Genomic DNA, 10,762 nt, shown 5'->3' on the forward strand with positions numbered 1-10,762 from the left:
GAGTTTTTGTGATGCTATTAGGAGAGGAGAGGAGAGTAACATAAAATGTTGTCCTAATTTGCAATAGCGGCTCCTTCTCCTTGTCTACCACTCCCATTGCTGCCTCCTCCTTGCTGCATTTTGTATTTATAGTATTTATTTTAATAATAGAAAATTATAAGTTTTATGAAATATATTTATTTTATAGTATAAATTTATGTAAAGTGATAACTATTTTTGTCAAATAATTATTTTATAAAAAAAATTTGAGATTAATAAAAAAAAATTTACATTTAGATGTAGTAATTTTAATAATAATAATATAGAATGTTATTTTTAATTAATAATAATATTATATATTTTCATTATTAATAAAATTAAATAATTCAATTCATCATTAATAATTTGATAATTTTTTATTATATTAATAACAAAAAATACTATATTTATATATTTTAAAAATAATATTATTTTTTCATTAATTTAATATATTTTTCATAATTTATAAAAAATAAATATCAATTTACATAAATTATGAGATAAAATATAAAAATTTTATTAAATTTAAATAATTTTTAAATAAAGTACTTTAATTACATTTTAAACAAAATAATCATGAAAATTACTCTTAATAAACGTATAAAAAGAAATAAATAGATATTTTAATTAACTACAATATAAATTAATTAAAATTTTATTATTATGATAGGTAAAAATTTATTCAAATTAAATTAAATAAAAAAATTTTAATTTAAAATTAATTTAATAATAATAATAATTTATTTTATTTAAAATATAATTAAAAAATAAAAATTATAAAATATTCATGTATAGCATGAATATTATGCTAATTATTATACTATTTTCTTTTTTAAAGCTTATTTTATTACCTTTCTCGTATCTTGTGAGATAAATAGTAATTTAATAAAATTAAAAATATTTTATTGTAATCAGATATTTAATTATCCACTTAATTACCATGTAAAAACCTCAATGACAAATAAAAAGGGACACGAACAGTAAAAATTAATTGGTTCTCATAAAACAAATTTCCCCGCAATGGAGTAAATTGGCAGTTAATGATTAGCTAACGAAATGTGGAACTTCAAAGGTTAAAAAATATTGAGGACTTGGTTGTACAAATATAAAGCTAAGAGGCCACATTAAGAACACACCAAATTTAGAGGGACAAATTTCAATAATAATAATAAAGTGGATTTTTGTATTATTTCTTCCCCGTCTGCAGAACTTTTTTCACTGCCTGCATGGTCACAGGGATAGTGGGAAAAATAAACGGGGAATCACTCTCTCAGAATATAGGAATTCCGACTCTAAAATCTTCCATTAGTTTCCTTTTGGACCTTCAAGTTACAATCTTTTCGTATTTTTCATTTAGTAGCATTCTTTGTTCCGTTGCTCTTCAATTTCTTTAACTCTGTGTTGTTCTATTTGATTCTAACTGACTAAACTTTATGCCATAATACGTTCAGTAGATAAATTTGTTGCTCTAATTTTCATAGCAAGACACAACTTTTTTTTTTTTTGTCTTTTGGTATACCAAGGAGGGTTCTTTGAATCTGCATGCCAAGTGCTTGATTAAATTCTCCATAGACCTGTGTTTGGATTTTCTTATGCTTGCGGATTTGCCGTCTACTTCTGCTGCTCGATTTTCGTTTTTCTTTTTTCCTTTCAGGAATTTTGTTCTTGAATGAGCAATTGTTTGGAAAACTGCGAAATTTATGTGTAGTTAAGAACTAAGTAGGAGAGGACTATTGATCTATTTATTAAATTTGAGCTGCAGAAATTAAAGAAAGCAAAAGCAGGTTTGAGGAGAATGTTGCCACAGAAGATGAAGAAGGCTGTCACGGACAACCCTAAGAAGCTTGCTAATTTAATTGATCTCGTAAATCTTCCTTCAACACTTCGGGAGTTTGTGGGTCAGTCTCAAATTTCTCGTTTGGGCTGTTTCATACGTGTCTGGTCCTACATCAAGACCAATAATCTCCAGGTTTTTTTAATTTCTCTTCTTGAAGTGACTTTCTCTAAAAATTTATTGAAGAGAATATTTTGGCACCAAGCATATTTTGTGTTTCATATATTTCTGCTTTCATCTATACTATGAATGAATATTGGTATACTGATTTCAGTGCATGTGTGTTTGGAAATGTGTGTGCATTTATTTTCTCAACCCTCATAAATATTCTGGGTGTATCTTTCATTAGGATCCTAATAACAAGAATGTTGTCAACTGTGATGAAAAGTTGAAGAGTATTTTGTTGGGCAAGCCTCAGATTGATCTAGCTGAACTTCCGGCACTGATCAAACTGCATTTCCCCAAAGAGCCAAAGTAAGTTGCAATTTGAGATCAAGACATCGAGCTAATGCACAAAGCATCTCACACTTGTGAGTCTGGAGAGGGTTGTTCTATTTGCATTTTTAACTGTGACTTTTAAAGATAAGGTTCCAGTTTCATATTAAAGCTTGCTTCGCTTTAATGAATCTTTTTTCTCAGTGGGTTTTTAGGTTTTTTATGTCAAACTGATTGTTTTAGTGTCTAGTGATCGCGGGGATAATGGGAATCCATAAAAAAAAAAAAAAAAAAAAAAAATCAAAACAAAACAAAAAAAAAGTTTGAGTAATAATCTCTACTTTCCATGAAGCTCCTTGCAACTTTTCAGTTAGGATTCTTCATATACAAGGAGAGATACTCCATGATTGTTGCATCTGCTAGTTCTTTCCCTTGCCTTTGATTCCTTGAAGAAAACATAGACATTGAAATGTTATGCGACCCACTTCTGAGCTGCTGCTTTTGCAAAATTATCAATTATGCATTTTTCATCTATATCTGGTGGGATCACATTGGAGCATTCATTTTTGTTCATTAGAATTTAGATTACCATCATGGTGTGCTCAAGGAGAAACTTTTTTACTGCAAACAAAATAAATTTGGAGGAATTTTGCTAGACACATTACTAAATAGATAATTAGTTTACAATAAAGACCTGTAAAAAAATAATGAATATTTGAAATAGAATCGTTACACTAAGAACATTTTCTTTTGTCATCGTTACAGAAACTGAGCTAAACTATTTTTTACTACATAATCTGCTATAATCTTATTTGTTTTCTCTGTGGGGTGGAAGGAATCCCAGAACACATATTTATTAGCATCTGAGCATGTAAAGGGGCTTCTTTTATTGCACAAGTAACTCATCTCAAACATTCCGGTTCCACAGCAAGCTTTTGCTGCATTTTCAAACCCTGTAAATAGGAACCACATCAGAAAACGCTTAGTTTATGAACTCAAATAAGCACAACTAGCCATCATGTAAATTATAAATGTTGGAGTTGGATCGCATTGTTGGATGAGCATCTCAAACTATAACCCTTAACAATTCAATACCTTGATGCCAACTAGAGTATCACATAGCATTATTAGCATCAGTAACATTATTAGTTAGAGCAGATATATGGTTAATCACCTAGGTTCATATAGAATGATCCAAAGCTTGTCATATAGCACCAATAATGGAGAAAAGCACTCACCAAAAGAACTTGGATTCTGAATAATTTGTGAGAGGATATCATAAGGGTTTGAAAGCACCAGTTTAATCCCAGCAAGCTCCTTATTCAGTTCAATGATCATTCCATTCAATTTCTTATTGAAATCCCTGGCCACATTATTGTATTCTTCAATGCAATGACTTCCAGAAAATAGATTTGTGGTTCTCTCCAAAGGCAAACACCCCATTGGAGGAAGCCCACTTATAGATACCTTTCGTGCTCCAAGACGATGAAGCTCTGTGAGGAAATTTCTGGCGATTTGCACAAGAAAATGCTGGTACTCCACAACAGAAAACTGAGATTTTCTTCCTCGAAATATGTAGTAGTTCTCTAGGAAGTCATTTGTTCCTATGCTTATCAAGTAAAGCGCTTCTCCTAGTAGATCTTTAGCTTTCTCATTTCCTAGATAGCCTCTAAGCTTCTTCTGGTATTCTTTATAGTACTCCAATTCCTTCCAAAGAGGAATTACAGACTGCAAGCAAGAATGAAGAAAATAAGCCCATGTTAAAGCACATATAATTCCTTGAAAATTATCTTTTACTATAAATGTGTTGTACAAAAACATTTGGAAATTCATTCAAAAAGTGCTTAATCATATGCAAAGTTCTTATTTCTAGTATTAGTAAGTGAACAAAACTTACAAGTACGTCAGAAGTAGCATTGTCATAGCCTGTTCCTGCAGAAGCAAAGCAAACTCCAGTAGCAAAATCTTTTATATCATACGTCGTATCCAAGTATGCAGGTATTAACGGCTTGTTCCCGAAGGCTTCGGAAATAAAATCTGTGGGAATGCGACCATTAGAAAACCTTCCAGTGGGCTTGCCACCACGGAAATCTCTACCATAAGGCGCAAAATTACTCTTCAGTAATGTACCAACGTGGTTGTTGTTGCCTGAGTCGACGGAAGAGTCTCCAAACACAATGATGGCCGGAACTTTTGCATTTACAGCAAGAATTTGCAGTAGCAGATAAGCTAAGAAGCATGGAATGGCCTCACTTGCCATATTTGGTTTGCCTTACCTAAGTTTTTCTTTTTTGGATAATCAGAAGCACTAATTAGTTAGGAATGCCACGCAACTTGTGTATGTTATATATAGGAAAAAAATAAAAAAAAAAGCCTTTATACTTTCAATCAAGATGAAATTAGCCCAAAATTAAAGTTAATGCCAAATAAACCTATACTTTTAAATAAGGCCAAATAAGTTAACACCTAATAAATATTATTTTTTGATAATAAAATATTATTTTTTTCTGGTTTTTAAATAATAAAAAATTAAAAAAAAAATAATTTTAATATTAAATAAATTTTATTCACCATATTTTTAAAAATTTCTTAAATTTTATTTTAATTAAAACTAATAAATAATTTTTAATATTTAAAATTAAGGAAAAATAATATTTTATTATTAAAAAATATTTTATTAGGTATTATTTTATTTGGCTTTATTAAAAAGTATAGATACTTATTTAATTCAAAACTTAATTTTGAATTTATTTAATTATTTACTAAAAGTATATAGACTTATTTAGTCTTATATATATATATATATATATATATATATGAAGGTTGGTGAGGCTGGTAGGAATTATAATTACTTGTTAAGCAGGAGAAGGGGATATTTCTAGTGAAAAAAGGTTCTAGTACATACAAGTTTGTTGAGACTTGATTGGCCTACATTGGGTATTGACTTGATGTTTTGCCATTTTGAGATTTATTAGTTAGATGCAAGCAGTTGTAACGTTCGCAGAAATTTGGGATGGGATGCAAGTTTTGAGTCACAGTTAAAATGTGATGACCAGTTGATCTATGGCAGTTTATGTTAGGTTTTGATTCGACTGCAAAACAGCCCAACAACGAGATTTCTGCGGGGTGTCTTATCTTCGCTTTAGTCGTCTGTAATGCTGTTCTTTAGCGTCTTTTCCCTCTTGTTAATTTTTTAATAATATAAATTAGTTTACACTATCACCATGTTTAATTAATTTCAAAATTTAAAGCAAATTCCTATCAAATTTCTTCCCACTTTTTCTTTTGTTTAGCCATATATCAATTTCTTAATATTAATCATAATGTGTATGTCTCAACAAGATACATATCTTGTAAGATAAATAGTACATTAATATCGTTAATATAATTAATGAATTATTGTTTTATAAATCTCCTATATTATGAGATATATAATTTTATTTTATATTTACTATTATATGACTAGTTAGTTTATATGTTTGTTAATTATTATAGATGGTCATTAATATCATTAATATAATTAATTCATTGTTGTTTTATAAATCTCCTTTATTATTATATTTTTAGTTAGTTTATATATTTGTTAGTTATTATAAGTTTATTAGGTATAAGATTTTTTTAAAATTATGTAAAAAATTATAATTTTTTAATTTTATTTTTAAGGGTAATATAAGAAATGAGTATAAATAAGTTTTAATTTTGAATTATATCAAAAATAAATTATGTGAAATTTAATTGAATTCTGGATTTTAAATTATATTATATTAAATAATAAAATTTATTTAAAATAAATTCTAACTATAATTTATTTCAAATGAATCCAAATCTTGTGATGGAATTTAATCAAATACCGTGTAAAACTCAAGCAGGACTGAAATGGATTAAAAAAAAAAAAAAAAAAACACTGTTTGAGAAGGGAACATTTAACGGTTGGATCTGTGCCAAGGCTAATAAAAGCCTCCCTCATGCTCAACCTGATCACATGTCCAAATATCTTGTTCGCCACCCTGCAAAAGCTTCTGGACCATTCCCAACAATACGTAACTTCCATCATAACCGGACAATAATACCCTTCAGCATCTCAAAATCGATTCCCTCTACGACATATAAGTAGCGAGTATTTTTCTAAAAGACAAGGGTAGTACGGTCATCAAATAAATAAATTTCTAGAATTCAACGGCTTCTACTTTCAGGCCAGGGACTCCAAGCGCGCACTTTCCCTGTTTATATTTTCCTTCACTTTCCCTCGAATCTTCTTCTTACTCTCTGGAAATTTGTACATTCCCCATTTGCCTCTCCAAATTCATCATCTTCTACAGCTATGTTGATGTCCAGGGTGGTTTTGTCACGCGTATCGAGGGGCCTGAGCCAAAGCTCTCTGCTTCTGTTTTCTCCTTCGCAGAAGCAGCATCTACCAATCTTCTCTAATCGGATTGACTCTCTGGTTCATGAATATCCTAACCAGGTACAGTATATGAATGAAAAGCTTCAATTTTAGTCTTGGCCTTCATGTAGGGTTTTGCTAGGGTTTAAGTATTTATAAAAAAATTGGTCAAAGTTTTGGGATTTATTCTTGAGTTTTGGTTGTATTATCGGGAAATTTGTCTCATTCTTGATTTCGAGTACGGTTTCTTTAGGGTTTAAGGTTTTCTGTTTTTAGAGTACAATGCAGGCGTTTCTATTGGGAGGATGATGCTTGTTATCAGTAAAAATTGATTTTAATGTTAATGTTTGTTTGCTTATTTTGGAAAATTTGGAGATTTTACTGAGCAATGGTTTGGAATTTCAAGTTTCATTGTGTTCTGGTGATTAAAGAATCTCAATAGTGTTTATACCTCGTGGAGTGTGAAGTTATATAGGTCACTTAATACAGTTTTTGTAAGCTTCTTTGCTAGAGTGTGAAATTATTGCTTAAATTTTCACATTTTAGTTATTTACTAGAGGGCATGTCAATTGCACATGGTTTTAGAAAAAGTGGAAAAAAATTATTTAGTTCCTTTTTCATAATCATTAGGGACCTTAGTGGGATTTTGTTTTCCTGTGAATTTTTCCTTATTTCTTTCAGATTTTAAGTTTTCCATTAGTCTATTGTGGTACTGGTTTAGTTGGATTGCTTTGCATTAGGCTGCATTTTTTAGTTCAAACATCTACTAACACTAAACATAACATGTGAGACAAGTTCCTCTTGGTTATCATAGCATTCTATCTTGCTTACACAGTTTAGAAATATCACTAATATTTCAAGAGTGTTGGTATAATATTTAGCAGAAGGATTTGTAATCAGCTAAAGTATTCAATATTAAAGGCTTATGGTATGCCTTAGTTTCAATATCACTAAAGTATTCAGTTATGATAGTTTACGTTATATGGTATCAGAATATTAGATCTTTGTTCACCTTATAGAGTTCAATTTAAGGTTCAAAAATAAAAAAATTGTGATCTCTTATGAAGGCTTAGTATTAGAATTGAATTTTCTTCAAAATCCTAATAATGGTTTCACTCACAGTCTGGTTGTTGAAAGAAATTTATTTCCTCTTAGACTGATGTTTGGCTGGGTTGTTGAATATGTGTGCATCCATGACTCTCTCTCTCTCTCTCTCTCTCTCTCTCTCTCTCTCTCTCTAATTTTTTTTTTTACCTCAAATAAATGCTGTGTGTTCTTGCTCTCAAATAATCTGTTTTGCAATTTTTGATTATTGCTTTTCAATTTTGAATATGACCTGCCCTTTAAATCTTCATTTGGTAATTTTTTGATGCAAAATTTTAAGTCTCATATGTGTTCATCCTATTCCAGTTTGTTGCAAGCCAGGTGTCTTTGTTTCATCAATCAGCCTTTAGTTCTTCTCCCTTTCAACGATTTGGATTTTCTTCATCAGCATCCGCTGAGCTCAATGAAAAGGAACAGGGGAGCAGTTTCGATAATAATGTTGCTTCATCAAATGTTGAACCAGAAAAACCAAATGGAGATGCAAAGCCTTCTGATCAGGTAGAAGATCCATCTCCTGGAGAGACCAAACAGTCAGGTTTTAACTCAGAATCCCAACCAAACATGTCTCCATCTGTCAAAAGAAGGATAAGAGGCACTAAACAAACTGCATTTTCTGATTCAGATTCAGAAGCTGAAGGTGATCTGTCAATGGATGATTTGGTGAAGCTTGTGGCGGAAAAGGAAGAACTTTTGAAGTTGAAGCACAAAGAGATAGAAAAAATGCAAGATAAAGTTCTTCGCATTTATGCAGAAATGGAGAATGTAATGGAAAGGACAAAACGTGAAGCAGAGAACTCTAAAAAGTTTGCCATACAGGTTTGTTTAGTAGCTGCTTCACGTTCAAAATGACTGTATGCTTTTGTGTTTAGATTTGTGCAGAAATTGTTGTTGTTGTCTTTTGTTTTTTTGGATTGGTTATTATCGCATTCACTAATTTTACGCTGCATGACAAATTCTTATGAATGCGCTGCAGAATTTCGCAAAGAGTCTACTAGATGTTGCAGACAATTTGAGAAGAGCTTCATCAGTTGTCAAAGACAGTTATTCAAAAATTGATGCATCTACTGACACTGCTGGGGCAGTGCCACTTCTTAAGACCCTTTTGGAAGGTGTTGAAATGACTGAGAAACAGCTGGCAGAGGTAAACATCCTTTATTACTTCATCAATCATAACTCGGCTACATGGTATCATTGTTGTTTAAATTTTGCATTAGAGGTGCTTGGGAGGACATTTATGGGTTAATTTATTGCCAAAACAACTTTATGATGTTTGGGATTTCAGGTATTTAGGAAATTTGGAGTAGAAAAGTTTGATCCAATAAATGAGCCATTCGATCCACATAGACATAATGCAGTGTTCCAGGTACCAGATGCTTCTAAGCCTCCAGGCACTGTTGCAGCGGTACTAAAGGTATCATTTGACTAACAATCAGTTATTCTCATATAAATATTAGTGTGTGCATCGCTATATTATCAATACAAATTAAGGACACATGGTTGTTCTTGTCTTCAAAAGAAATTTTCTTTCAACTCTTAAGACTGTTGAACCTAGGACAGAGGAATGATTCTAGATGTTATACTTCCCCTTTGTTTGAAACTGTTATTCATACAAGATGATTGTTTCTGTTATAGCAGTCAGAATGATCTCTATTGTTAAAATGCACATGATTTTTTTTATTCATTTTTTTTTGGCGAAGCACATTGTATGTCCTCTTATTGCACCTTATAAAACTTTGTAATTCCTTTCCCATACGTGCAAAATATTGCCTTAATGGTTGCTAGATTTGAAGTGATATTGAATCGGCTTATCTAGCTACAGATTCATGACTAAATAGTAAACTGCTTTCTTGTGTTATTTACTGCAGGCAGGATACACTTTGTATGATCGTATTATTCGGCCGGCTGAAGTTGGCGTTACAAAGGCAGAAGAGAATGATACCGAGTAAAAAGAATGAGGTGATAATGCTTGAACACATGGATAGGATATAGATTCAAAAAGTTTTGCATTTGGGGGAGAAAAATAGAATGTATTGCTTTCTTGCCACGGATTAGACAACTGTTATTTAGTGGACTTATTACTAGAGGTAGAGGGCCATTGGTATGAAAATTCTTTTTAAGCGGATGATACAGTTTTCTAGGATTAACTTCCCATTCCTTTCAAAGAAGAATTGTTATGATCTCTTTCCTAGGTTCGAGTCACAAGCCTATTCTTTCTTCGACCTATTGTTGCTAAAATGTGAGCTCGATAAAAGAGAGCTCTAATCTTAAACTCTTTGGAGAAGAGAGAGTTCAAATCTCAATTTAGTTGAAAATAATTTTGTTTGATATTTTATTAATAATCTGATCTCCTTATAAAGAGATTGTTACATGATTTCATATGGAATTCTCTATTATTGGAAATCAACATTTAAAGTCATAATTTAATATAATGACAATTAGAGTAATATTGGGATATTTATTTCTGTTAATTAGTTGTTGCTGAATCCACCTTTGATGTTAATTTATTTATTGTCATTCTTATCGTTATTGATCGGAATCTATTGTGGATCACTTATTGCATAAGTCTTGTGCACAAATATGCATCTATAACAAGAATCCATCCACCAATTAGCTTCCCTAGTAGGGGGAGGTGGATTAAGAATTCAGCTAGAACTACAGAATTACAGTTCTTTTGCCAGCCGATATGCTGCATGGTAAAAATAGGTAGAAGTAGAACTTTTTTAAAGAGCAGAACAATATGTTTTGTTGGGTGACAAAAGAGCCAACACTATATTCCTGGAGTACAATTGCATGTCTGATCGTAGCATTTTAAGCGTACGTTCAATGGGACGGGATATTGAGTGGAGATGCATTGTCTGTTTGCTATTGGTGCTGGATAAATTTTGCGATTCGTGCTTCGTTTGGATGAAGGTTTTTTAAAGAAACAGACATTAAAAACTTATAAGTTTATGTTTGAGAGAGGATAAGGTTTTCTTAAAGTAAGGTTT

General features: G+C 31.2%; 3 protein-coding genes across 3 annotated transcripts; 2 read left to right on the forward strand and 1 right to left on the reverse strand.

Annotated features, from left to right (window-relative positions):
* The first annotated feature begins 1,132 nt into the window (after window positions 1-1,132).
* LOC110634689 (upstream activation factor subunit UAF30) lies at window positions 1,133-2,517 on the forward strand. Its single transcript, XM_021783786.2, has 2 exons — window positions 1,133-1,987; window positions 2,202-2,517. The coding sequence occupies exons 1-2, from the start codon at window positions 1,814-1,816 to the stop codon at window positions 2,328-2,330; spliced, it is 303 nt and encodes a 100-aa protein (XP_021639478.1). The 5' UTR covers window positions 1,133-1,813; the 3' UTR covers window positions 2,331-2,517.
* Window positions 2,518-2,948: 431 nt separating this feature from the next.
* On the reverse strand, window positions 2,949-4,615 carry LOC110634688 (GDSL esterase/lipase At4g26790-like). Its single transcript, XM_021783785.2, has 3 exons — window positions 4,185-4,615; window positions 3,526-4,015; window positions 2,949-3,240 (listed from the first exon to the last, which is right to left on the reverse strand). Exons 1-3 carry the CDS (start codon window positions 4,545-4,547, stop codon window positions 3,047-3,049), a joined length of 1,047 nt encoding a protein of 348 aa, XP_021639477.2. The 5' UTR covers window positions 4,548-4,615; the 3' UTR covers window positions 2,949-3,046.
* Window positions 4,616-6,325: 1,710 nt separating this feature from the next.
* On the forward strand, window positions 6,326-10,114 carry LOC110652701 (grpE protein homolog 2, mitochondrial). The gene is made up of 6 exons (XM_021808316.2): window positions 6,326-6,752; window positions 8,082-8,310; window positions 8,398-8,591; window positions 8,749-8,916; window positions 9,058-9,186; window positions 9,641-10,114. The coding sequence occupies exons 1-6, from the start codon at window positions 6,609-6,611 to the stop codon at window positions 9,719-9,721; spliced, it is 945 nt and encodes a 314-aa protein (XP_021664008.2). The 5' UTR covers window positions 6,326-6,608; the 3' UTR covers window positions 9,722-10,114.
* Window positions 10,115-10,762: the final 648 nt, after the last annotated feature.

The sequence above is a fragment of the Hevea brasiliensis genome, chromosome 15 (genome assembly GCF_030052815.1).
Source record: "Hevea brasiliensis isolate MT/VB/25A 57/8 chromosome 15, ASM3005281v1, whole genome shotgun sequence".
NCBI classification, from domain to species: Eukaryota; Viridiplantae; Streptophyta; class Magnoliopsida; order Malpighiales; family Euphorbiaceae; genus Hevea; species Hevea brasiliensis.

Coding starts and splice junctions, on each gene's coding strand:
- LOC110634689 (XM_021783786.2), top strand. CDS start 1,814: ATGTTGCCACAGAAGATGAAGAAGGCTGTCACGGACAACCCTAAGAAG. Junction 1,988..2,201: donor TCAAGACCAATAATCTCCAG/GTTTTTTTAATT, acceptor ATCTTTCATTAG/GATCCTAATAACAAGAATGT.
- LOC110634688 (XM_021783785.2), bottom strand. CDS start 4,547: ATGGCAAGTGAGGCCATTCCATGCTTCTTAGCTTATCTGCTACTGCAA. Junction 4,016..4,184: donor ATGCTACTTCTGACGTACTT/GTAAGTTTTGTT, acceptor TCTTGCTTGCAG/TCTGTAATTCCTCTTTGGAA. Junction 3,241..3,525: donor TCAGAATCCAAGTTCTTTTG/GTGAGTGCTTTT, acceptor TCCTATTTACAG/GGTTTGAAAATGCAGCAAAA.
- LOC110652701 (XM_021808316.2), top strand. CDS start 6,609: ATGTTGATGTCCAGGGTGGTTTTGTCACGCGTATCGAGGGGCCTGAGC. Junction 8,311..8,397: donor TGGAGAGACCAAACAGTCAG/GTTTTAACTCAG, acceptor TTTCTGATTCAG/ATTCAGAAGCTGAAGGTGAT. Junction 9,187..9,640: donor CTGTTGCAGCGGTACTAAAG/GTATCATTTGAC, acceptor TATTTACTGCAG/GCAGGATACACTTTGTATGA.